The sequence below is a fragment of the Oryzias latipes genome, chromosome 4 (assembly GCF_002234675.1).
Source record: "Oryzias latipes chromosome 4, ASM223467v1".
NCBI lineage: Eukaryota > Metazoa > Chordata > Actinopteri > Beloniformes > Adrianichthyidae > Oryzias > Oryzias latipes.
Genome location: NC_019862.2, coordinates 29,419,459 through 29,445,372, shown reverse-complemented (window position 1 = coordinate 29,445,372; position 25,914 = coordinate 29,419,459). Strand labels below are relative to the sequence as shown.

Here is a 25,914-nt window from a genome sequence, read left to right as displayed (position 1 = left end):
GAGAGGCGGATCCATCCAACGAGGAGGAGCGCGCGCGCATCAGACACCCCTAGCTGTGGCACAGGAACGCGCACATGCGTAATAACCTCTGTCTGACATGGACACCACCCAAGATGAGTCCAGTTTGACTTACGTAGTCTGATTAAGAGCTTCATCCAGAGGAAACGAGGGTTTTAGAACCGATCAGTGTTTAATTTTTGGTTTAAGGCACACTTTATCAAATCATTTGTTTACAACCATTACATGTTTAGGAGAATGTAAACAGAAAACAGGGTCAATTAAGGCACATGGTGCCAGGGAGATCTGGAAATTTACAGAAGACATCTGCAAACTTCAACTGTAGTTAAAACGTTGGATCCTTTTGGGATCAAACTTAGCATTAAAATATAACCCCAGTAAAACCCCAAAAACCTTTTTAGTCCATCTTTAATTACACCTGATCAAAGTAAATTAGAATAAAGTGCTTAAGATCCGCTTGATGAAGTCTTTTTTTTTTAAATAATCCATAAAAATGTTTGTTTAGCTAAAGGTCTTGGTTTAAAAAGTTAAGATCTTAGAGTTTCAGAAATGTTCCTGTGTGTCTGTTAGCAGCCATGAAGCTCCATCCGTTCCTCTGCTGCCACCGGCAGGATGAGGTGAGAAATGCGGCTCCACAGTCCCCCGTACTTATCGATGTCCATCCTGTCAAACGACACCGGCCGGCTCTGGGACAGGAACTTCTTCTGGAGGTGGTCGTCCACCATCTCCTCCACCGCACTCAAGCTTTTTGTCCCCGGAATCTCATCTTCCTCCTCCAGCAGGACCGTGAAGATCAGAAAAATGTTCTTGTACGCGGCGTTCTCGTGATCACAGTAGCGGTAGAAGATGAGAGTGGAGCTGGGCGGCAGCTCCTCAAAGCGGTGAATGACGGCAACGGGTTGGTTTCCCTCAAACGCTCCCTGCAGCTTCCTGTCTATGTCCAGCTTGACGTGGTCGCTGTCCCGGCCGGCTGAGCCGGTGCCGTCGATGTGGAGCACAGAGGCGTTGACGGCAGCAGAGAAGGCGGAGGCCAGACTCTGAGCAAGGCAGTGCAGCGTCCTCTCCGCTCTCCATCCTGCCGTGAGGATGAGGCTTACGGGCTCGGTGGGTCTGGAGGTCTGGAGGTGCCTCTTCAGGTGAATCTTGTTTCGGTTCCAGAGCTCGGAACGCTGGCGAGGAAACCGAGACTTTACTGTTTCCATCTGTTTGAGGAAGACGTCCACCGGACGCACGTCCTCCCTCTGAGGTGGAGGTTGGTGTTGGAGGAGATGCTGCACCAAGATGGCTACAAGTACAACTACACCCACTGCTATCAAGTATTTCAGGGTCCCTGTGGAAAGAAAGAAACAATACGTTCATGTAAACTCATCCGTTTCTACTTTATGTACCATATAACACTTTTATATATATAAAGTAATGTTTGTGCCACTAAAATAATATAAAAAGTCACATTTTTAAAATCAGATTTTCCTAAACTGTAGTTTTAAAATACAATTTAGTAAGTTGCAAATGAAAAAAATCAAACTTTTGTTTGCAAAATCCTATCAGTGCGACGGCATTTAGACCCACCTTAAAAGAAAAAAATACATATATGAGAATAAAGTTGTCAGTTTTGTAAAGTAATAAAGTAAAAATGTGAATGCAATAAAGTTATAACTTTGTAAAAAAGTCAAAATTTTAGGAGTGAAGTAATTTAAATAATAGAAATAGTCAGACAATTATTTTAAAAAAAGAGTTTTCAAGAATATTTAGGAGAGTGAAGCAGTTTCAATAAGGAAGATCTTCCTCATCTTCAGGTTTGCTCAGGTTGCTGACTCATCACTCACGCGTCACTTAACTGGTCTTTACTCTGAGCCAATAGATAAAGTGCTCACTTTCCTCACAGCCAATCACAATCAAATTCCAATCAAATTTATTCCCGACATTTCGCCGGCCCCCCTCCGCCCCGGTCTCCTCGCGGTCTGGCCTTTCCCGCCATCAGCCTCTGGGGTCTGGGGTTCATCACCAACCTTCCAGATGTTTCCGGCCCACAGACTACGGACTGCTCAGGCTTCACTGTTAAAACCTTAAAGATCCCTTCTTATTGAAATAAAGTTGCACACGTTTGAGGTAAAAAAAATAAATTAAAAAAAGCAGCAGTTTGAGAGAAGAAAGCTGTAAATTTATGAGGAAAAAAGCAGCAGGTCCTGATTTTTGGTAACTAAAATCTTTTTTAAATGTTCAAACACTCCATGTTTAGTTTATGCTGCAGACAATTCAGAGAAACACAAAACACACACTGCTCCAGAATTTCACTGAATCTGATTTAGTTTTTTTTGTAAATGTACAAATTTATTTTTATGATGTTACAGCTTTTTTTCCAATAAGGTAGGACTTTGTCCTTGTAAAGTTACAACTTTTTACATTTATATTCATGATTTTACTCTTGTAAATTTTGGGGATTATTTTACAACCTAATTCTTTCACATATCGATATATATATATATTTAATTATGATATGTTGGCTGATTTAGAAAGTCTTTCAACATTTTTGACTTGTGTTGTTTATGTGTCACTGGAATAAATTTCAGGATCTGTTGATCTTGTGTTTATAAAGAGTGTTTTATTTTGAAAGGAACTCATTTGTACCTATGTCAAAAGAAAAAAATCTACATCATATGTAGAAAAAAAAAATATTTTCTCTTTTTATTTCAATGTTATATTTATGAAAGAATCTATAGTTGGTGATAATGGTGGTAATAGAAAGAATAACATCAATCCAAAGCAGTGTTTTGTTTTGTTTTGTGGGAGCGATTCTGCAAACTAACATTCACATTTTTTTCCTTTACAAATTAAAAAGTTCTCTTTTCAACTGAACATTTTGTTTACAACTGTTCTCATTTTAGTGGCATAAATATAACTAATAATAACAAGAAAAAAAAAGTAATTTAATGGCAAATACCAGTAATTTTTTGGTTTACAGGGATTTTCTTGAATGTTTTTTATAAATAAAACAAATATGCTCCTGAAGGGGCTCATACTGTGAAATCAACCAAGACCATAAAATATTTCTAAACACAGGTCTCTGGTTTTCTGCATTCTGGTTGTCTTGACTTGAAGCTGCATTTGTAAATCAAACACAGACGGATAAAAGTTTAACAAAAGAGGAATTAAAAAGAATGAAAGAATCGTTTATCCGTCTAATGTGCTGCCGAATGCCGTTCACAGATTTACCTCTTTCTGGTTTTGTCTCCGGAAAGGGTTTGTCCACCGGATCATCATCACCCTCGTTGGATTCCTTTGGAGAGGTCACTTCTGTTGCTTCTTCATCGCCGTTTTCTGGTGAAACATGAAGAATATTATTTCTGCAAAGGTATGTCAAACTCATTCAAATGAATTCTCCTGTCTGAAAAAACACACACTGATAACGACATGATATTTAACAGAGCTTTTGTTTTTGTCATGGCAAAAAAGAGAAACGCTTTCATACGAAACAGGATGTTACAGAAAAGAAAACACAGAATAAATGAATATGTTTTAAACTAGAAAACAACAAAAAAGAACATTTAAAAACAGATCAAAAAAGTCATAGTAGAGGTAAAAGTCAAGAACAATGATGAAGGGTAACGCTCACCAGAGCCTTCCTCAGTTTTCTCCAGCGGCTCCTCAGTTTTCTCCTTCAGACGATCTCCACAACCTCCATGATCCGTCTCACAGTGGTTGATCTCTTCTTTGTTTTCTGCTGAAGATACGTCTGTTTCTGCTGACTCTGGTACCAGAAAGGAGAGTTTAGGCTAAGCTAATTCAGAGTGATAGAAACTTTTGTTTTTGTTTTATTTTATACAAAGCCATCGGCCTTTCTTAATCGTTTACCTTTACCCGCCGGTGCCACGTCCACACCCGTCGTCTCGTTCTCCTCTGTGTTTGCAGGTGAAGGTGATGAAGCTGTATCTGAGTAGTTGAGATAAAAAGAACACAGGCTTTGATAAGTACATTTCTATAGAAGTACACACGTCTCTGTGGAGCTCGGTGAGCGGTTATGTTTAGGTTCAAATGTACCCTCTGGTTGCTGCTCTTCATCAGGAATAGGGTCCACCGGTTCACCACCTTCACCCGGCAGGCTTTCTCCATCCTTCAGATCTGTTAGACATGACATTTCAGTTAGAACAGTTCTAAAGCAACGAGCTGCTTCACTAACAAACTGCCCTGGGGAGGCATTTATCTGCACTTTCTGGTTTAATTTGAAATTTGACAGTAACATTTTATAAACAGGAAGCCCAACTTTTGATTACTTTCTGTTTGCCGTGTAGCACTTTAAGGTAATTTTGTGTCATTTAAGGGCTTTATGGTCCCAATCCGATCATCGTATGATCTAATTTCAAAGCCTTCCTGGTGGTCTTTTAGTTATGATGATGCTGGCAAAAAATCAAGAAACCTGTGTCGATTTCTAGGACATAGTTTCTGCAGAGCGGCAGGAGTTCACCTGAAATTCGCCTCTGAGTTGTGGGCGGGACTGTTGGCGTGGAACCACCCCGTCCCCCTTCTCCTCGCCCTTGCTGAGAGCTCAGAGCTGGCTCAGCCAGTGTATTTTCTATGTCACAAATACAAATGAAGAAATACTCAGAAATGTGGTTTTAAGCTAAATTTTCTTTAAATGTGTCCTCCATCATCAGAAAAATGCCACAAGCACATGTGAAAAAAAACAAAAAAACTATTTTCATCAGCGAGTCTTCAAACTCAGGAGGAGAAGAGAACAAGTGAGGTTTCAGCTTGGTGTAAAGACTTTTGTTTTTGACTGATTTCGGAATAAAACTCAGTTTTTGAGTTGAGTTTATTTTTTATAAACGTCTTGATTGACAGGTGTTGTGATACCTTCATTGTGCTGACAGGTGCCATTCAAGTCCTCTCGCTGTGGTTTCTCTGCCATGTCTTGGGGTGGGCACGCTTCAGTCTTAATGCTTCCCCAGGCTGTTTAAAGACATGGATGAAAGGCAATACACCTGGATTAGCCCAGAGTCACCTGAGTGTTTAAGGAGGTTTGGCATTTAAGGATTCAAATTCACCCAGAAGTAGAAAAAGTGCAAATCTATCCAGTCGTTTAAACTAAAACGATGCCATAAGTCTCTATTTAAAGCTGTATATAGTTATAATACTCTTAACTTCTAATTAGATTTATGCATATTTAAGCATTCCAATTGCAGAACATTTATCCCATTTAAAAGTATTATTATAATATCATTAATAAATATTGTCAAATAACAACACCAGGCTTAGTAAAGTAACAGAAAGGTTTTTCTCCATTGTTGCTTGTTTTATTAGCAAACTTTAAAAAACATTTCATTTTCGCTGAATTTTTAGTTTTTGGCTGTTTTGTAATAAACAAAACAAATAACCAGAACAACACACAAAAATTGAGGTCGTGTCTGACTTTGCTGAAAGAATTACCGGTACTTATTATACAGATCAAAATGGACAAAAATTCAAAAATGCCAAAACATAACCTTTACTGTATGTTTCTGTATAACTGAATTAGCTGTTAGCTACTAGAAGCATAAAAGGTTCACACATTTGATGGAATTGCGACGAGAGTCAAAAAGCGACGACAGTAAATAAACCGAAGATACTAGTTATCTAGCATTAATATGCTAGTTAACTAACAACCCATATGATAGTAGTTAAAAAACTGGGCTAACAAGCTAATATTAGCTAATATTTTTTAGATATTATTTCTACCTTATTTATGCGTTTGGTATTAGTTTAAAGGTGGTTAATGTGTAATAAGTGGTAATGGAAAGAATAACATAAATCTAAAACATTGTTGTTGTTTATTGTGGGAGCGATTCTGCAAACAAGATTTATATATTTTTCATTTACAACTTAAAAAGTTATTGTTCATCCTGAACATTTTGTTTACAATTAAGAATATTTTTAATGTCAAAACTGTGCCTTTTGTTCTCATTTTAGTGGCATAAATATAACTTCATATTATAACGAAAAAAAATGTAATTTAATGGCAAATCACAGCAATGTCTCAGATTTTTGTTTTCAGGGATTTTCTTGAATATTTTTTAAAAATAAAAAAATATTCTGGTGAATGAACACCCGTGAGGGCTCATACTGTGAAATCAACCAAGACCATAAAATATTTCCAAACACTTAAGCCTAAAATCAATTGTGAATCACATGAGGAGCCAATCAAACAGCTGAAATGTCAATGTGCTGGCGAAAAGAGAGAAAATGGGCGGAGTCTGGCAGTTTTTCAACAAAGTGAGGTTTCAGCTTGGTGTAAAGACTTTTGTTTTTGACTGATTTTGGACTAAAACTCAGTTTTTGAGTTGATTTTTTTTTATAAACGTCTTGATTGACAGGTGTTGTGATACCTTCATTGTGCTGACAGGTGCCATTCAATTCCTCTTGCTGTGGTTTCTCTGCCATGTCTTGGGGTGGGCACGCCTCACTCATAATGCTATCCCAGGCTGTAAAAGACATGGATGAAAGGTTGCATACCTGGATTAGCCCAGAGTCACCTGAGCGTTTATCCCTTGTGCTATCCAAGGCACTTTTACATTGGGAGTTGAGTCATCTGGACTCCACAAGACAGTGCGCTAAACTTTTTTTCTTCAATGATTGGTGATCTTTACTCCATGGATTACATGAAATCCTCTTCAGCTTTATCCACCTTTGTCATGGTAGTCATGGGAGAACACGTCAATGTAAGAATTGGGTCATCTGGACCCCATAGAACAGGGGTTACGGTTTGGCATTTAAGGATTCAAATTCACCCAGAAGTAGAAAAAGTGCAAATCTATCCAGTCATTCACTAAAACGATGCCATAATTCTTTATTTAAGGCTGTATATAATTATAATACTCGTGATTTACTAACTTCTAATTAGAGTTATGTATATTTAACCAGTCCATTGCAGAATATTGATCAAAAGTATTATTATAATATTATTAATAAATATTATCAAATAACAACACCAGGCTTAGTTAGTAAAGTAACAGAAAGGTTTTTCTCCATTGTTGCTAGTTTATTATTAGCAAACTTTAAAAAAAATGTTTGCTGAATTTTTTGTTTTTCGCAACAAATACAAATACGCAAAACAAAAAACACACAAAAATCGAGGTTTGAAGCAATTCGTGGGGAAATGTCTGACTTTGGTAAAAGACTTATTAACAGATACAAATGAACAAAATGCCAAAACATAACCGTACTGATTTCGATGAATGTTTCTATCCCGGCTTAAAGCCTTACGTAAAACTGAATAATTAGCTGTTAGCTACTAGAAGCATAAAAGCAAAGGTTCACACATTTGATGGAATTGCGACGAGAGTCAAAAAGCGACGATAAATTAATCGAAGATATTAGTTAACTAGCAGTAATACGCTAGTTAACTACCAACCCATCATATGCTAGTAGTAGTAGTAGTATTTACCATAAGAACTGGGCTGACAACACGCTGACGCTAGCTATTATTTTTGAGTTATTGTGTCTAAGTAATTTACGCGTTTGGTATTAGTTTAAACGTGGTTAATGCTGGTAACCAGCGGTCACCAGCGCTTACCGGAGATTACATATCCGTAGCCTTGTTGTTTTCCGTGTTTCAACAGTGAACTTTAGCTCTGCAGGGAAACTAATTCGTGGACGGAACCTTCGACCGATGTATTGTTTCCGGTACGCACACGCAAGTTCTTCCGGGTTTCAACGATGTTCATCCAGTAAATGTTTCCCCAACATGAAACCGGGAAGTCGGTTCCTTGAGGAGCTTTGTGGATAAGATGCGCCGTGGTTCTGTTTAATTGATGCATTTGTCGGTGTTCGGTCTGTTTAGGATCAGAAATGGATTCCAGTTTGTCCAAAAGTCAGGATCAAGTCCACCCGAGACGATCTAAAAGACTAAAACCAGAGAAAGGTGAGAAAACTGAACGACAACTAGTACTAGCTAAGCTAAGTTTACTGTTGCAGCACTGACTGTAGACTGTAGAGGTTATAGATTATTTATTAAACTGATATGCATGTTTACATATTCAATTTCTACATTTTTTATGTCTACGTTTTCGTATAATTGGTGCATTTTTAGCTTTTAAATTTGACAAAACAAAGCAAAGCAAAACAAAAAGTACTCAAAAACTAACAGACCGGATCAGGGTTTTGCTTTCACTAAGTGGCTTAATTATTATTTTTTGTTTTTAAGACTGCCACTCTTTCCCCCTAAAAATATCATTTCCTCACATTAGCATCGATTTTACATTTTATTTACTTGTCACTTAATGTTTCATTACGTGACAAATGTTCTGTACTTTGCATCTTTGCATTATTGATCTATGAAAAGAGTTTTTATAAATAAAGCTTGCTTTGATTTGACATTCCTCCTTTTTAGGGTAACTTTCAATTATTATCCTTTTCAATATTATTTTTTTTTACCTCAAATGTTTCCCTTCTTGGCTGTCAAGCACGGTAGTGGAAGTGTGATTATGTGGGTTGCTTCCTCTACCATATGACTGAGCACTTTAGAGTGATTGATTCTATTTTTTTGTGTACACTGACCACATGGCTGTTTGTCTTTCTAAAAGCGTTGGATTAATCATGTTTTTTTTATTCTTTATCTAAAGCAGATCGTTGGACCACAGTGTCCTTCTTCTTTCTCTTTCGGCTTTTCCCATCAGGGGTCGCCACAGCGAATCATCCTTTTCCACCTCACTCTATCATGGACATCTTCTACCCTAACATTAGCCAACTTCATGTCCTCTGTTAAGACATCCATGTATCTCCTCTTTGGCCGTCCTCTTGCCCTCCGGCCAGGCAGCTCCATCTCCAACATCCTTCTACCAATATATCCACTATCCCTCCTCTGAACATGTCCAAACCATCTCAGTCTGGCTTCTCTGACTTTGTCGCTAACACAAGCAACATGAGCCGTCCCTCTGATGTACTCGTTCCTTATCCTGTCTAACCTGGTCACTCCTAAGGAGAACCTCAACATCTTCATCTCCGCTACCTCCATCTCAGCCTCTTGTCTCTGTCTCACTGCTACCGTCTCTAACCCATAGAGCAGAGCTGGTCTCACCACTGTCTTGTACACCTTTCCTTTGAGTCTTGCTGGCACTCTTCTGTCACACAACACTCCTGACACTTTCCTCCAACCGCTCCAACCTGCCTGCACTCGCCTCTTCACCTCTTTTCCACACTCCCCATCACACTGAACTGTTGACCCCAAGTACTTAAACTCCTGCACCTTCTTCACCTCAGTCCCCTGTAACCTAACGCTTCTACCTTGATCCCTCTCGTTCAGACACATGTATTCTGTCTTACTACGACTGACCTTCATACCTCTTCTTTCCAGAGCAAACCTCCACCTCTCTAGCTGTTCCTCCACCTGCTCTCTACTCTCACTGCAAATTACAATGTCATCCGCAAACATCATTGTCCAGGGAGATTCCTGTCTTACCTCGTCTGTCAGCCTGTCCATCAGCATAGCAAACAAAAAAGGACTCAAAGCTGATCCTTGGTGTAGTCCCATCTCCACCTTGAACTCCTCTGTCTGACCTACAGCACATCTCACCACCGTCATACTTCTCTCATACATGTCCTGAACTACTCTGACATACTTCTCTGCCACTCCAGACGACCTCATACAGTACCACAGCTCCTCCCTCGGCACCCTGTCATACGCCTTCTCTAAATCTACGAACACACAATGCAGCTCCTTCTGACCTTCTCTGTACTTTTCCATCAACATTCTCAAAGCAAAAATGGCATCAGTGGTGCTCTTACGGGGCATGAAACCATACTGCTGCTCACAGATCTCCACCTTCTTCCTAAGCCTGGCTTCCACTACTCTTTCCCACAGCTTCATTGTGTGGCTCATCAACTTTATTCCTCTATAGTTGCTGCAGTTCTGCATGTCACCCTTGTTCTTAAAGATCGGGACCAGAACGCTTCTCCTCCATTCCTCAGGCATCTTCTCACTCTCAGTGTCCAAAAATAAAATTCTCACTGAATGCTCAGATGTTTAAAAAGTGATGAAATGTGAGACAAAGTCAATTTTAAAGGCTTCACAAAGATTAAGCTGATAAAATAAGTAAATAAAAACGGTTACTACCAGCATAAATGTGATTATAAAGAGCAATTGTCAGTATTATCTGACAAGCTTCTCTTTTAAAAAGAAGATATAAGGAGCAGATTAAAATTACGAAATAGGCTTTATGTGGCTGAGCCTCTTTAGAATCAGCTGAAAACATACAAGCCATTTTCCAAACACCTTAATGTTTGAGGTCTGTTAGAGCATCATTTTTGCTGGAGGAGGTGGGCTCTCACTATTGAGATTTAAAGTTTTAACAAAACTATTTTCCTTCTTTTTTGACTTTTTCTCTCTCTCTAGATGTGAGTTATGAAGCAACTCCTAGAGGTCCTCTGAAGCGAACCAAAAGAAAGTTTGACCAATGTTCCTCCACCAAAGTGGTCAATGGTGATGGAGATTTGGAAAACGGTTTGGAAGATGATGGTGCAGTTTTCTGTCCTGATTAGTAAAATGTCCTTGACTTTGCTTTTGCTTTGGACTCTGTACTGAGATGTTGTTGTTTTTTTTACAGAGTCCCCCAGCAAGCAGCGCCGGCAGGATGCTGTGGGAGCAGATGGAGATGAAGTCAAAGATATTGAGATGGATAAGCAGGAGTCAGATGAAGAAATGGAGAAAATGGAGGACCAGGAAACAAAAAGTGTTGAGGAGTCCAAACATGTCCAAAACCTAAACGTTCCTAAAACAATCAAAGGTAAACATTTCTTCTTCTACAGAAAATTCTCAGACGACAGTTCGATGTTAAATGTTGTTTATTTTTAACCTCAAAACAATATTACGTTATGTCACTTAAACATCTAAATTAAATTTGATCAAATCTTCTGCTCGATCTTCCATATTTGAGGTTGAGATGATCTAAAAATGCAAAATGTGATAAAAGATCTTAAAAATTGGAAGAAAAATGAATCTGAAACCAGCTTCTAATTTATTTTCTGTTTTCTTTTTGCAGCTGTCAAATGTACAGCAAAGGAATCTGTTTTTCAATTTGCACAATAACGTCTATTAATGACAATGACACAGTGGTTAGCGCTTCAATAAGGCCCTGGTTATTTTGGAGTTTGCAGGTTCTCCTCATGCGTTAGTTGGTTTTCTCGCCGCGCTCTGGTTTCCCCCTGCAGTCCTAAAACAGGCTTCATAGGTTAAGTGGTTTCTCTAAGTCCAAACTGTGTCCAAACTTTTTGCAGGGGGGGCCAGATTTGGTGAGGTGAAAATCATTTGACCTGCATTCTTTGATCTATTGTTATAACATGAAATGAACTTTTAATTTTCATTTTTTTAAATAGTAAAAAATAATTTAATCTAAATGCATTTTTATCAAAATTACTGTCATTTTCTCACAGCGTTCATTCTCAGTTAGCTTGTCGTAGTTAGCATGTCTTGTCTGGCAGTCTCTCTTGAGACTGAACTCTTTGAAAACTGGCATATCATGCAGACACATCATATTTACTAAAAAAAAAAGCTCCATTTCCACTTGTCCTGGAAACAGTTTCCCTCATTATTAACTTTTTTTTAAATTTACAGATTGGCATTTTAGAAATGAGCTAGAGAGGGTCACAGAAGGGTCACATGACGATGTTGCCACGGGTTTACGACGGCTTAAAACGAGATTTAGCCAATCACAATCAAGAAATCTTACACAGTTTTTATAAAAAGTACATGGGGTCGCTTATCATTGATTTTATGACAGGAGCCGGCAGAAATTTGAACGTAGGCCACCAGTGGAGGTTCTACCCCGAATTACTGCCCAGGCTCTCTACTGTCCAAATCACAGTTCCCTTCAAAATGCAGTATGTTGCCTAGTGCCTCGCATCGCTCCGTCAGCTCCTCATCTGCAATATAGGCCTTATAAAAAACATTTATGAATTGGAAATTTAAATTGTCAGGCTCTGTATCAATCTCTACTTCAGAGAAAAAGAATTAGCTCATGTTTGCTGTCCTCAATCCTTTGATTGGTACATTTTTTTAGTTATGACCTGTTAAATTATGTTTTGTCACTATAGAGTTGTAGTAAATGGTAAATATTCATCTTTAAAACTACCTACAGATTTATTAAAATTCTATTGACTGATAATATAACCCAACATTTGTAAATAAATAACAAATGAACTTCAAACATGTAGGCTCAAAATTAACCCCTAAATCCCCAGTTAACTGGTAAAAAAACATTGTGAAAACGTTTAGGCTGCCACAAATGATTATTAAAGTAATGGCCAACCTGAAGTTATTTGCTCCATTAGCATGTTATGGCAGCAGCAGCAGCATGCTACCATCATAGCTCATTTAACATTTATGAACCAATTACATAACAACAAAACAGAACAAAACCTTTGTGTTACAGCAGAGCAGACACACGAATCATAACCAATGTTACAAGTTATGGCAGAGCAAACGTTTAAGAATAAAATCTTAAAAATGACGTCATTTGCAACATTTAGGTCCACTTCAGTTTTGGTCATCGACCCAAAAACAGTTTTCCTCAGCAACGTTGTTGTTGCAGGGCCAGGTAGCATCAGAAAACGTGCATCTAGCTGTGAGGACATACCCTTCTGTATCTCTTTTCTCCTCTTCTTCTTTTCTTTTCCGTCTAAATTAGGCACCAGATGGCTTTGACCTTTTTTGTCCATATTTCAGATGTTTTTGGCATTTAGCATAAATGTCCTCATGAAGGCATCAAGTTCGTCGACTAAACCAACTGTCACCTTAGTGACAGCATTGTTTTGTGTTCACATTTTTTATTTGGGCATTTCATGCAAAAATAACCCCAAAAAGCTTTTTTATACCTTTATCAAAATTTAGGTTATAGAACGTCACCGTATGACTGACTTTTAAAAAAAGTTTTATAAAGTAGATTCTGACCACCTAATTTGGAAGCGACCCACAGCTGAACTGACACCCCCCCCCCCCCCCCCCTCGTTACACATTTCCAGCAGGAGCGCGTGCAGCTGCAGCCAGGGGCACCAATTCTCTACATGGCGGCGCAGTCACAGTTTTTATTTTTATTACAAGCGCCCCCTTCATTTTCCGCCCTGGGCAATTGCCCTTATTGCCCGTGCCTAAAACCGATACCGTAGGCCACATTTGGCCCGCGTCCCAGACTTTGGACATGCATGTGTATGGGTGATTGTCCTGCGACAGACTGGTAACCTGCCCAGGTTGAACCCCACCTTCGCCCAACAGCAGCCGGGACGGGCTCCGATAACCCCGTGACCCCCCAGCGGGTTAAGAAGATGGAGGGATGGAACTTCTGTTACAAGGTGATGTATTTAAAAATGTTTCCGTTTTTTACAGGTACCAGTGGTGGTAGGATTTTATATCCGCATGTAGAGCTTGGTCGGCGCTGCAGACCGGGTCACATCCCAGAAGAAAATTCCATCCCTTTGAACTTGAAGGAGGAGACATTCAGCAAAACAAAAAACAAAAGTATTTGCTTTAAATCAAACCTCAGTCAGCATCTAAACTGCTTCTTTCTGGAGGACAGTATTAACTCTGTATTTTCTTTTTCCTCCTTTAAACCGGCTGCAGCAGCACCTGCCCCCCCCACTAAATCCCCCGCACAGGTCCCGGCATCAGACGTCCGATGGGCCGTGAAGGTCTCCAGCATGGAGGAGTACAAGAGAAAGATGGAGGCCAAAGCAAAGAGCTCGGGTATTGCGTTCCAGACTCTTTTTGGTGTTTTTTAGAGAAATTGCCACAGATTATTTTTAAATGTTAAAAATGAAACCTCAACTGTAGATGATCCCAGAGTCAGCCGCTGGGTCCGGCAGCCGGAGGAGGCTCACACGAAGAGGCCACAGGCCAGAAGCATTCCAACACGAGGAGGAAATGCTCCTCCTCTAAACAAAGGTATTGCTGATTCAACACAAAGTATTTGTGTGTTTTAGACGCTTTGCTATCATGTGACCACTTGGCTTTTAGAAAAGAAGAAACCCACTGTCCTTCAGGGAAGCTTTGGAGATTCCCGTCCAGGTAAACGGCTTTCTTGAAACCCTCTTTTTCGACATTCCTCATCTTTGTTTGTCTTTTATGAATTCCTCTGGTTCCTTGCAGGATTTGCGTGGTATTTGTGGCGTCTGACTTTCCTCGTGCTGCTCAGCTCTGCCGCCCTGCTGGCGTTCAACATCCTTCCTGCTCTCCGACCCACAGCGAGCGGAGGAGAACCTGGACCCACGGCTGAGAAGTTGGGGACGTTTGCCGATCAGCTGTCGCTCCTCCAGACCCGGTTTCCCAGCCAGCGGCCGGAGCTGTGGAGGATGAGTAAGATCCATTTGGAGAAGCACCTGAAAACAGGCCGGCCTTCCGAGCCCGTCAGCATGATCTTGACCGCGGGCGTCGGGGCTGAGAGGACGCTGCTCTGCCTGGCTCGGGGCTTTGCCGCCTCTTTCTCCTCCACTCTCGACGCCTCTTTTCTCCTCATTGATGGAGCGAGTAAAGCGGCCCAGAACAGCGATGCAGTGAAGCTGGACATCGACAAGCAGCTGCAAGCAGCTTTTGAGGGGGATCAACCCACCGCAGTCATTCACCGCTTTGAGCAGCTGCCCCCCGGGTCTACCATCATATTCTATCGCTACTGCGACCACGAGAACGCTGCCTACAAGCGGGCGTTCCTGCTGTTCACCGTCCTCCTGCCTCAAGACGATATCGGGCCTGAGCTGAGTCTGAAGGAGGTGGAGGAGGCGGTGCAAAACTTTGTTCAGGAGAAACTGGTGGGCTCTGGGGGCCAAACTGCCTTCGACAAAATGGATATTGACAAGTTCAGTGGGCTGTGGAGTCGCATCTCCCACCTGGTCCTGCCGGTGGTGTCTGAGCCGGCGGCAGGACAGCAGGGATGCCCCTGAAACGAAGCAGCGGTACTGAAAGGAATCGCCTCAAAGACTCCACCTCAAATGTTCCAAGGAGCTCTAAAAGTTAAGAAGCTTCTATATGGTTCAGGCTACTGCAAAGGGGTTATAGCCTATGTAAAGTTACCTTCATAAAAAGGGAAAAATAGAATTGATTTTCCTTGGAGATGTGGTTAAATGTTTACATGATTCCCTCTAAGGTTGTGTTTTATTCTTTGATCGTGTGACGGGGACTGAGCTGAACTGTTTTGACTGCTTTAACACATATAGACAAACCTGTTCCAGACCACTGGACCTTGTTGTTTTGCAGCTTGTTGCTGTGCGCTGACTGTTGGCTCTCACACCTCAAGCATCTTCATTTAATTTGAGCATATTTTTGATACGAGGCTCCATCTCATCTTTTTCTTAAGGTTCCTCTTCCTGAAGATGTATATTTGTAAAGTGGTTCTCAGGTTGGGATGCATTTTAAAAGTTTTCTGTATATATTGACAAATGAAAGCCTTGGATCTTTGAAGCACTTGAATGAAAACACTGAAGAGAATGGAAAACCTGCAGGTTATAATGAAGTGGATTCAATCTGGAAGTAAATGTGGACTGAATGTCATGAAATGTGCCTTAAAGCTAAACTGGTTTGAAACCAAAACCTGTAAATTGTTCGTAATCAATTTAATAAATCAGACAATATTTCTTTATGAGGAAAAAGTTTATTTCTCACTAATTTTTTGAAGTTTTGAAAAAATAAACCTTATATTTTACATAAAGATAGTTTATACTCTGAGTTTTTTTGTGTTTTTCAGAAGATCGAGTATAAATTGAGATGTTGTGGATTTTGTGTTTTGCAGCACTTTTCCGATTTCACTTTAAGAAACGAGGAAGTTGAAGTTCAGGAAGTCGAGGACTCAAACAGAACATTTGTTTAATGATTGATCATAATATATCAATAAATTTAACCTCAGAATAAACACAAGTGCACACTTGAAGTTTCCAAATACTCTGATCTGCTTCTACCCTGCATTCATGAGCACCATAGGATCTTAACGCTGCCTTAAATGCATAAACAATTGACCAATCCATGTCTTTTCTTATTTTTTAGGGTGAAAAGTGTTGGAACGTCGACTGTATCAGAGACCTGGACTGAGTGTGACGTCACCATTGGTAGACGTCATCAGTGAGCAGGGGTTCGAATATTTCTGAGTCACCCTTTCTATAGAAACCAAACAGAAGTGAGCCTGTTGAAAGGCCACGCCCCTACCGCTTGAAATCTGTGCAAATAAAATAACTTTTATTGAGGCATCGAATTGGTCAGTTTATAACTATAACTACAGAATAAATATAAAAAAATGAGGATTATCAAGGACTTTTAAATAGAATCAGAGCAAGAATGATTATCCTGACCAATAAAATGACTTTACTTCTCAATTGAAGCGGGTACTTACTGTTTGGAAAGCCAGGGGGGGGGGCGCTCAGTCCAGTTCTCATGTGCAGTCAGGCTTTAGGCCACATTTTCTTTGAAGTTGCAAATCAAAAATTCAGCTTTTGATTGATCTGTTTGTAAGGGTGAGCCCTGGAGCCAGACTGCATGTTCAGTAGGTGAGTCGAACTCCAGTAAATGATTTACATTATGGACACACTGATAAGAAGTCAGTTAGTTAGCGGCTTCATTGAGTTTCCTTAAAACACAGTCAGCTGATGAGCAATGACCCAGTTTTGACCGTAAGCAGGATTCAGTTCCTTGTTCTTTTTCTGTGATGTCACTGAGATGATCTGAAGTCGGTGTCACAAAAGTTTGTTTGTTTTTTCAAACAGATTAAGGTTCCTCCATAATGCCAAAGATCACGGCGATGGCGAATGCGGCAGTTCCCACGGCGAGGGTTACAGACGTGATGATCAAGGCCACTGTTGTTGCACTGAGACTCCTCTGTAGACACAAGAGAGAAAAAAACATCACTGTGCCTGAACCGGACAGTGTCCACAACACAAACAAAGCAGAAAACAACAAGAAATTCTATTGCTTTTAATTCAATGTATTTAAAAAAACTGATAATATTCCAGAAAACATCTCACCGTTCTGATCCGCCTGGTAGGTTTTGACTGATCTGCAAAAGACAAACATTAAACCACATTATCCACCCTAAAGGCAGAAATTCTGTCTAGTATTCAGGCTGAATTTCCTGCTGTAAGACGGCGACCTGTTTGCTTTCTGTCCAGAATAGTTTGTTTGAGGAAGCAGAGCACCAAATTCCAAATCTGAGTCAGTAAAATCCAAACTGAGAACGCAACCATGACTATCAGGGTCCAGGACCGGCCTCCGTTCTGACTCCTGTCGACATCCGTGGAGCGGACGACTCCAAGGAAAATGACAGCAGCTGTACGGAAAGAAAGATCAAGATTCTTCTCTGTCACATTTTTCAGAATGACCTGCTGTTGAAAACACAAGATTTCCAACAAAAAATACCTTTAAAAGGTTGACTTACAAAGCCATCTTAAAAAAACGTTTAATTCAAACTATGTAAAGGTTTTTAAAACAGACATTTTTAAATGCAGATATTAAATTATCAGCCAGAAAAAAAGCAGATTTTCTAATAATAAACTCAAACATGTTTAGTTTCACCACTAATACTTATTCATTTGATGATTTTTTTTACATGAAATAATAGAATATCTTCGTTTTTATAGCATGTTTTACAAAATAAATCAGAAATTGCTTTACAAAAGGCGGCATAAAATCAAACCAAACACAGAGAGGTTGAAAAATCCAATATTAACAAGGGGTATTAATAGTAAAACATAGTAAAACAAAGAATAAAATCAATTAAAAGCTCCTCTGAATAAAAGCGTCTTGAGCTGGACTTTAAAATACTGAACAGAGTGGATCTGATGCAGCGACAGTGGAGGGGAATTATGAGCTCCTCTAGTCCCAAAGCTGGTTTTTGGGATGTTGGTTGAAAGACCTCAAGGACTGGAAGAGTACGGGGTTAAAAGGTCATAGATCTGCGTCAGCGTTTGACCATGCAAGGCTCTAAAAAGCAAAAATACAATTTGAAAATTTATTTGAAATGCAATAAGCAACCAAAGTGAAGGAGACGACAGCGGAGTGATGTGTGTCCGTTTACGTCGCAGAGCTTTGGACGAGCTCAAGACGACTTAGGGAACGTTTTTTACAAAAATGTAAAAGGACAGTTAAAATAATCTAAATGAGAAGAAATAAAAGCAGGAATTGCCAGGTCACATCAAGATACTGTTTAATTTTGCCAGGTTCCCAAGATGATAAAAACATTTTTTTTTAATTTTCCAGATTGATAAACACAAAATTCTGGCTTTTGAAAAAAATTCTGCAAAATGTATAATTTAACAGAAAATAAATACACAAAATTCAATTCAATTCCTAATACTTTTTTGACAAAACTATCTTAAAGTGTTTTAGTTTTAGTCTCACTTAAGTATCATTTTGTTGTAGAAAAAAGGATCGTTGGACTGTTGTTGCACTTAAAATATTATATATCTGGAGAGAAAATATATAAACTGTATGTGTAAATACACATATCAAACCACTTGGGCTACAAAAACATTATTTTGGAATCTACTTTTTATTAAATGACTAAATTCCGGCGTCAAGGGGTCTGTTTTTTGAGCAAAAATTGCTCATTTTGAGACACATTGTTTCCAAAGATCAGAACAATTTACCTAAAAATAACTGTTCTAGCTCATTTTAAGCTATAATTTGCTCTTGTGTTGGCAGGAAATTAAAACTTATTTTGAGAAATCTCACCAAGACGAGTTCTACTAGTTTGATTGGCAGGATTTTTAATACCTATAACAAGGTAAAACATCATGTTTTCTAAATTTTGAATTTGTTTTGAGAAGGACTTTTTTGGCCTCTTCTTTGCAAAAATCCAGCTTCTTACTTGTGAGGATGTGGTGGAGAGCAAAACAGCCCCGTAAAACGAGTTCCCAGATCGGCTTCCTGTAAAAAAACAAACCAAACCCTCAGATCGGCAAAGAGGAATTAGAAAGAAGTGGAAATGAACTCACAGCTCATGACTGGGTCCGATGGGCATGAAAGCCGCCAGCAGCTCCACTGAAGCGAAGCAGACCAACACACTCACCAGAGCGACAGGAGCGACCTGCAAGCACATCCACCCACGACCTCCACGTGACCTTTGAGCAGATCCAAAACCCCAGACGAGGATATGGAGAGTCAACTGACACTCACCTCAAAGGGAAACACTCGGAATAAAACAAGTGACGCCACATCTGCTGCAAACACCAGCGAGCTGGTGATCAGAAGTGACATCTGCAATAGAAAAGCACATTTTAAAGCGATCTGACTTGGATTACACGTTATGTAAAGCTTCTAAAGCAAAATATCCAGGCAGCTGAGCAAACAGAAACAGACTAAAAGGCTAAATTGACAGATATTTGCCTAATTGAGACTTCTGTAGCATATGTTTTGTGATCATTTTATTATCACTTTTACTGATATATTTACTTTGTTTTTTTGCTTTTTATTTCATTTTGATTTCCAGAGCTTCCTCAGTTGCATCCTGTCCCTCTGGGTTGGCTGCTGTTCAGTCGCTGCAGCTCTAGATGGGGACCCGCTGGGTCCTCGCCGGCGAGGCGCCACCTGGCTGGCAAAGCAGCTAACCACAGAAAGGGAGGTCCCAACTATTGACATTTAAATCAATAAACTCTTTTCCGTGTGTGTTTGTGGCTGTGGGGTCTGTTTTCTAATGTTGCTTTTATATTATTTTTTTTGTTTAGGTTTTGTTTTATGTTACTGTTTAAATCAATTTAACTTGATTTGATAGATTTTTTTTTTAATTTAATTTAATTTAGTTTAGTTGGATTGGATTTGTTTACATTTAAGTCAATTTAATTTAATTTGATTTGATTTGATATTTTCCTATTTTTAGGCGACCTCTTTTTGAAGTGTATTGTAAACAAAAGTAAGGTCTTCAATTCTCCACTTACCTTAATCAAACCAAAGTTAAAGGGTTTGCTGGCGAACAAAAATGTCTGAATATTGAAAACTTCCTGCCAAAACACACAGAGGGCGAGCAATCAACCATTTCTGACAGGAACATTAAACCGCTTGCATAACATGATGTAATATGGGTAGGTTAATGTGTCTATTAAATACCATTTTTACTTCCTCCACAATGCTGTCCAAACACATCAGTAAGATGGCAACTTTCTGGGAGGCGAAGACAGGAAATCGTGGAGATATTTTATCAGTACAGAAGCAAATGAATGTCAACAAAATCTGACAGGCTGGAGTTCACCTTGGTGTGTTCACTGCTGTTTTTTGGTGTGGGTTCCCAAGTTTGAGTCACATCTGTCTTAGTGGTTGGCTCTGGGCTGCTTGGCTCTGGGCTGCTTGGCTCCATGGTCGTGGTAAATCTGGGTAAATGGACGCTGATGGGATCCCAAAAACGGTCAAATCTCTCAAGAAACGTGGCCCTGTGACACACAACGTAAGCCACGGAGTCTCACCAATTTCCTCTTTTCTTTTTGAACATGATTGTGGGTAAACTAGGAAACCTTTAGGTTTCTTGTGAACTAAACTGATGCAAAAAACGGTTACCTGAAGATGACGTCTTTCTCCTCACCCTCTGCGGTCCAGTTAACCTTCACCTGAGACTTTGCCTGATTGTTCTTTTGACTGACCGCAGTACCCTGCAGCGGGGAAACAAAAAGGATTCCTCTGACCAGACACCTTCATGCTGGATCTCATGAGGACGGAGCTGGAGGACTTGCTTACCTTCGAACCATAACAGTCCAAAAGTCGACTTATGTCAGAGTCAAGTAGTAGAAATTGACCAACAGGTGAGCTTGAAGAAATAGAACTACTGTTCTGTGCGTCCAGCATGAACCCTCTAAACCGAGTGGATCCTTCACTCCTCAGTACCACTGACAAACGACACGAAGATTTAGAGGAAATGAACAACAACTCCAGGCTCAAGCCAAAGGCAAGCATACATGTTCAAAGGCAAGCGTACCTGTAACCGGGTCACCGGGGTGCCGGCTGAATTCAAACGCGACAGCAAAGGGAGGGTTGGATGTTTCAGGACGAAATGCATCATGTTCAGGTAAAAGGGATCCACATGACTGAGGGAAAATGCCCCCTGAAAACCCATGTGCTTTCGAGATGATATTCAAACCAACCAAAATCTGCACCCACATCTGCAAAAAGCACATTCATTGACATTAACTTTGAAAAAGTTGTTTTTATTTAGTCTTAACTTTTAGTCAAAGTAGAATTTTAGTCTTTTCACCTGGCATTGAAGGTGAAAAGTTTTGTCCTACCTTTGAATTTAGGGAGCACCCCCCCATCCCCTGGACCAACCAGGTGTCTCAACGCCTTCAGTGAAGATGAGGTCCTCTCTTCTTTAGGAAAAGTAAAACAAACTGCACGAAATCCTGACAAAACAATCTCTTCTTTCTTCTAGTCACACAGTCTAGACGGAACTGTAACACTTGACTGATTAAGGAAGCTCGACGTGGGAGTTGAACCCTCCCACAATAAGAAAAAGATAACAAACCCTGAAGAAAGAGTTCATTGGTCAGTTTCATTAAGTGGTCTTTGGTGTGGTTTCTCTTGTTAAAAAAAAAAGTTCTCAAAGTTTTTTATTTCTTGTTTTCGGTTCTGCTTTTTTGTCTTTTTCAGGAGTCAGTGTTGTCCTCTCCTTAGAAAAAGCCTCACAGCGTTTTATTACTGAAAGTGACTCAATGGGACAAAGTCCAAACGCGTTTTCACTGCAGAAACAGGAAGAACACACATCAAAGATGGAAGCTGGTATTGTCTGAGCCAAATCGAGGTTTTATTTTTATAATAAACAAAGTTTGTGATATCACAGCATCTATTTCCGCAGATTTTATTCTGAGAAAGAAGAACAAAAAAAAAACATCATCTTGGTTCTTCAATTACACCAACTGTCAGTTGAGGAGAACTCGTCCCAACAAGCAGGACTGATAAATCATTCTCTGTTTGTGCCGTTAAAGTGCCTTTGGTCTCACATCACACTCTCAATTATTCATTAAGTGAAGCTTGAGGACTGACATTTTCATGCATAAAAACACGCACGATGTTTTCATGAATTCCACTGAGGGCCTCATTGGGTATTTATGGGATCGTTTCACACTTCATTATATTTGCATATGTATATAAACACACATGCATACATTCAAAACCTGACAGTTCGTCAGGAATCTTCTCTGCAGAAAACCTGTCATGTGGGACTCTTTTCCATTTATCTCAAAACTGTTGGGCTTTTCAAAAATTGTGTAACATCAAAATGAAATGAAGAACATTTGTTGCATGATCATTTTCATTGGAATAGCATTTTTTTTTTAAAAGAAACATGAAAGAAATCTAAAATTATTCAGACAAGTGGATTCAACAACAGAGGATCTGACAAAAGCAATGTTTTGGGTGCTTCTAAGATGTTTTTGTGTTATTTATTTTGATGACGGAGGACATTTAAGAGGAAAATAAAGCTCAAAAATGGATTTCTGAGTATTTCTTCGCTGTTGGGAATAAGGAACAGACGAAAAAAATGCAATTTGAAGAAAATCATATTTGTGATGTCGAAAATACGCCACAAGCTCCCTGCTCCGCTCCATTCTGATGTAATTCACATTTTGGGTGTGTTTGTTATTATCTCTTTATAGCAATATTCATTTAAAATTCTGATTTGATGTCAATTCCTATCTATCCTGCTTGAACTGTCATACAGTTTTATGTGATTAAAAAGTGTAAACAAAAGGTTTTCTGTTTCCTGTGTCTCCTAATCAGCAGTCTGTGTTCAATTACGACGCTTTTTTGTTATGGAGCCCCGAACTGTTCATAATTAAAAAATTAATATGATCTTGTGCAGTCACACAATCTACTAATGAATCTCTCATGAATATATAAAAAGATCTGATTTTTATATATTTTATATATATATTTTTTTAAATTAGCAATAATATTAAATATATTTCATTTTGCTTTAAAAACTTGTTCATTATTTTAAAGGAGCATTTTAAAATATTAATTTGTAATCATTTTGAATTTTGTTATAATTCTATGGCTTTTTTTCAGAAACTTGGATTTTAAAATACATTTTTTCCAAGCTTTAAAATAAGGAACACGTTTTTAAAGCAAAATGAAATATATTTAATAAAATGGCAAATTTAAAATCTGTGCGCTGGTTTTCACAATCTTAAGATCGTTTATATATTTATGAGAGATTTATTGGTTGATTGTGTGATTGCACAAGATTAGATTTATCAATTTTAATTACAAACAATTTGGGGCTCCAAATTTTATGTACCTATTTTAAGGTACATATTTTATGTACCTTATACTTGAAGTAATTGTTCATTCTTGGCAGGTAAACTACAGTCTGCCCATTTTTTTGTAGCAGTTCTTTTAAGTTATCCTTTTTATTTTTCTGACAAAAAAGACTCATTAAACAGCAACATAAACTCAAAAAACACGTCATTTGAAAGTGAATATTTTTAATACATAAAGTCTGTTCAGGTGTAATTTACAATAAATGGACCAAAAAATAGGTTTACATATTATCTGCTTTAGCAAATTATTTATCAATTGACCTTACAAAGGCTGTTGTTAAATCTAATTTGAGTTTATATTTTTCATTTAATCATGTAAACAGATTATTTTTATTTAAATTAAAATCTATTTTCTAACATATCTCAAACAAAGACAGTTTTACCAAAACAACGGTATTCTACAATAAGTTTCTTCTGTCAATATCCGAAGTCAAAACGAAAAAATTTGAAGCAGTTTTTAAAAAAATGATTCGATAAGAAGCACTTTCTGTTTCCACTAGAATATAGACTTTACTGTGGGAGATGTCTGTTACATTTCAGGAAGTGACGGCAAATTACAGAGACAAAAGAAGGACTTCAGTAAGTGGAAGCTTGCGTGATGAAGTTTTGGATTTTAACTTGCTGTTCTTCAACCGGACGCTCCCTCTTGAGCCCCGCCTGCAGCATTGACTTCAAATGCCTCCGAAATTTGACCCCAACAAACGCATAAAAGACCGGGTTCAGGCAGCAGTGAGAGAAGGCGATGAGCCGGCACACGAAGAATGCGTAGTCGAGGTGGTTACTTTGTTCACAGTCCTCAAACCCTAAAGAAGGAAACAAAGCTCTTAAAAAGATGACCATGTTATAGGGCATCCAGCCCACGAAGAACACCGTCACGATGCAGAACACCAACTTGACCGCTCGGCTCTTTGTGCGAGATCTCGTTCTTCTGACTTTCTGTAAGATCTGAATGTAGCAGACTGCCATCACTGCAAAGGCGAACAGGAAGAAGAGGTTTTGTTGGTAGGTAGACATGTGCTTCCACCATTCGGAGCTGTATTCACAGCCCCAAGATTCTCTATCCTTGTGGTGGATTTTGATGATGGAGGTATGGAGCAGAGAGGGCATGGCCCCACCAACGCTGATGGTCCACATCAGAAAAGACAGAAAAATCCCAGTGCTGAGTTTCGGACGGCATCGGTCAGAGAGCGTACAGACCACAACCATGTACCTGTAAATGGTCATGGCGGTCAGGCACAGGATGCTGCTGTAGAATCCAGTGTAAAAAACAAAATTTACAATCTTGCAGAGAATCTCCGGAAGCTGCCACCCCCAAACGTGGTAGTAGGCCCAGAAGGGCAGGCCTAGGGTGAAAACCAGGTCAGAGATCGCCAAGTTGAGGATGAAGATGTTGGTTAAAGATTTAAGGCTTTCATACAAAGCCAAGATCACAAGGACAAGGACGTTTCCTGTAACACTCAGTGTGATCACGACTGAGAAGAAGACAGGAGTGACAAACGATCCAAATTTAACCACCCCGCCTTTCTCACAGACTTCACTCTCATAGTCGTCATCATAGGAAAAATTGAAATCTGAAAAAAAACCATAGAAAGAAAGAAATGGTTACAGTCCTGGAAGAGGATTCCCTCTCACACGAGAAGTAAAAAGTGATTAAAAATAAACAAACGAATGAATGAGTCGATGGGAACTTACCGTTTCTTTCAGAGAGCTCAGTCGATGCAAGAGGAACCATTTTGATGAACTCGTAGGGAAACTAGAAGTTCAGTGTTTTTATATTAAATGTTTTTTTTACCTGTTCCTGCTTTATTTCCTGTTCCTGCTTTGTTTTCTGTAGGTGAGAGGGAGGATGCCACAGTACTTGAATACTATTCTAAAATACTATTATACCTGGGATTAGTTCAAAACCAACAAGAACATAAATAAACATCAGTTTAAGCAAAACTCATGTAAGGAAGATGTGTGCATGCGCAATTCTGTGTGTCTGTTAGAGAGAGAGAATTGACGGATTTATTATTATTTTTTAACATAGAAGAAATTATTGACAAAGTGCGCATTTAAAGCAAATACTGGAAAATACCTACTGGCATTTTCAAGAGGGAATTAAAGCAAATATTGTTAACAGTTTATAAGAGTGGAAAGGAGCAGCCAAACACTATATCTCACATTTCTCACACTCAGCTGAACACCTTTTCGCCACGACCAGAAAGAAGGAACACATGACATCAATCCTGAAATGTCTGCACTGGCTCCCAGTCAGTGTCAGGATCAATTTTAAGATGGTTTATTGGTCAATAAAAGTCTACAGGGAATTACATCTTTATTTTTATTGGAAATATTTTTAGCCCTCAGGTCCTCAGGAACAGGTCTGCTGAAAGATGAGTTTTTCCTAAAACCCCCCACAGTGGTGAAGCCCTCACTCAAATCCATCTCATCTTTTTAGCTCAGATTTTAAGTAGTTTGAACAATTCTTCGTGTTTAATGTGATCTTCTGGACTGCTTGTTATGAACAATGTGTATATGTGTGTGTCTGTGTGTTTGTGTGTATTCGTTTTTAATGTAAAGCACTTTGAGGCGTTCTGTAGCTGGAAAATTCCTCTATAAAGTATACAATATTTTTCTTAAACAAAGACATAAACTGATTTATATTTATAAATTAAGAAT

General features: G+C 39.1%; 4 protein-coding genes across 5 annotated transcripts; 1 reads left to right on the top strand and 3 right to left on the bottom strand.

Moving 5' to 3' along the window:
- Positions 1-171: 171 nt before the first annotated feature.
- On the bottom strand, positions 172-7,697 carry LOC101174989 (torsin-1A-interacting protein 2). Of its 2 annotated transcripts, XM_011474507.3 has the most exons (9): positions 7,565-7,697; positions 6,378-6,473; positions 4,870-4,965; positions 4,481-4,588; positions 4,057-4,137; positions 3,871-3,948; positions 3,632-3,766; positions 3,232-3,336; positions 172-1,348 (listed from the first exon to the last, which is right to left on the bottom strand). In XM_011474507.3, exons 2-9 carry the CDS (start codon positions 6,457-6,459, stop codon positions 585-587), a joined length of 1,449 nt encoding a protein of 482 aa, XP_011472809.1. In that variant the 5' UTR covers positions 6,460-6,473; positions 7,565-7,697; the 3' UTR covers positions 172-584. The 2 variants fall into 2 exon arrangements, with proteins under 2 accessions (XP_011472809.1, XP_020558364.1); XM_020702705.2 differs by lacking the exon at positions 4,870-4,965.
- On the top strand, positions 3,260-15,608 carry LOC101156078 (torsin-1A-interacting protein 2). The gene is made up of 9 exons (XM_011474504.3): positions 3,260-3,370; positions 7,832-7,912; positions 10,382-10,504; positions 10,593-10,772; positions 13,367-13,498; positions 13,601-13,723; positions 13,811-13,921; positions 13,994-14,044; positions 14,126-15,608. The coding sequence occupies exons 2-9, from the start codon at positions 7,840-7,842 to the stop codon at positions 14,911-14,913; spliced, it is 1,581 nt and encodes a 526-aa protein (XP_011472806.1). The 5' UTR covers positions 3,260-3,370; positions 7,832-7,839; the 3' UTR covers positions 14,914-15,608.
- A 190-nt stretch (positions 15,609-15,798) lies between these two features.
- Positions 15,799-21,599, bottom strand: LOC101174739. Its single transcript, XM_011474506.3, has 13 exons — positions 21,223-21,599; positions 20,916-21,099; positions 20,678-20,826; positions 20,501-20,592; positions 20,199-20,376; positions 20,057-20,110; positions 19,888-19,950; positions 19,130-19,210; positions 18,949-19,040; positions 18,822-18,880; positions 17,106-17,282; positions 16,981-17,012; positions 15,799-16,834 (listed from the first exon to the last, which is right to left on the bottom strand). Exons 1-13 carry the CDS (start codon positions 21,247-21,249, stop codon positions 16,724-16,726), a joined length of 1,299 nt encoding a protein of 432 aa, XP_011472808.1. The 5' UTR covers positions 21,250-21,599; the 3' UTR covers positions 15,799-16,723.
- A 1,802-nt stretch (positions 21,600-23,401) lies between these two features.
- Positions 23,402-24,991, bottom strand: LOC105354013 (chemokine XC receptor 1-like). Its single transcript, XM_011474503.3, has 2 exons — positions 24,946-24,991; positions 23,402-24,824 (listed from the first exon to the last, which is right to left on the bottom strand). The coding sequence occupies exons 1-2, from the start codon at positions 24,983-24,985 to the stop codon at positions 23,830-23,832; spliced, it is 1,035 nt and encodes a 344-aa protein (XP_011472805.1). The 5' UTR covers positions 24,986-24,991; the 3' UTR covers positions 23,402-23,829.
- Positions 24,992-25,914: the final 923 nt, after the last annotated feature.

What these genes read in the sequence shown, in the direction of transcription:
- LOC101174739 (XM_011474506.3), bottom strand. Translation starts at nt 21,249, where the DNA reads ATGGGGGGGTGCTCCCTAAATTCAAAG. An exon ending in TCCGAGTGTTTCCCTTTGAG is followed by an intron (nt 19,041 to 19,129) that starts GTGAGTGTCAGT and finishes ATGTGCTTGCAG; the next exon opens with GTCGCTCCTGTCGCTCTGGT. An exon ending in CTACCAGGCGGATCAGAACG is followed by an intron (nt 16,835 to 16,980) that starts GTGAGATGTTTT and finishes TTGTGTCTACAG; the next exon opens with AGGAGTCTCAGTGCAACAAC.
- LOC101156078 (XM_011474504.3), top strand. Translation starts at nt 7,840, where the DNA reads ATGGATTCCAGTTTGTCCAAAAGTCAGGATCAAGTCCACCCGAGACGA. An exon ending in AAGACTAAAACCAGAGAAAG is followed by an intron (nt 7,913 to 10,381) that starts GTGAGAAAACTG and finishes CTCTCTCTCTAG; the next exon opens with ATGTGAGTTATGAAGCAACT. An exon ending in TGCTCCTCCTCTAAACAAAG is followed by an intron (nt 13,922 to 13,993) that starts GTATTGCTGATT and finishes CTTGGCTTTTAG; the next exon opens with AAAAGAAGAAACCCACTGTC.
- LOC101174989 (XM_011474507.3), bottom strand. Translation starts at nt 6,459, where the DNA reads ATGAGTGAGGCGTGCCCACCCCAAGACATGGCAGAGAAACCACAGCAA. An exon ending in CACCTGTCAGCACAATGAAG is followed by an intron (nt 4,589 to 4,869) that starts GTATCACAACAC and finishes TTTGTGACATAG; the next exon opens with AAAATACACTGGCTGAGCCA. An exon ending in TGAAGAGCAGCAACCAGAGG is followed by an intron (nt 3,949 to 4,056) that starts GTACATTTGAAC and finishes TCAACTACTCAG; the next exon opens with ATACAGCTTCATCACCTTCA.
- LOC105354013 (XM_011474503.3), bottom strand. Translation starts at nt 24,985, where the DNA reads ATGGTTCCTCTTGCATCGACTGAGCTCTCTGAAAGAAACG. An exon ending in TGAGCTCTCTGAAAGAAACG is followed by an intron (nt 24,825 to 24,945) that starts GTAAGTTCCCAT and finishes GTTTTTTTTCAG; the next exon opens with ATTTCAATTTTTCCTATGAT.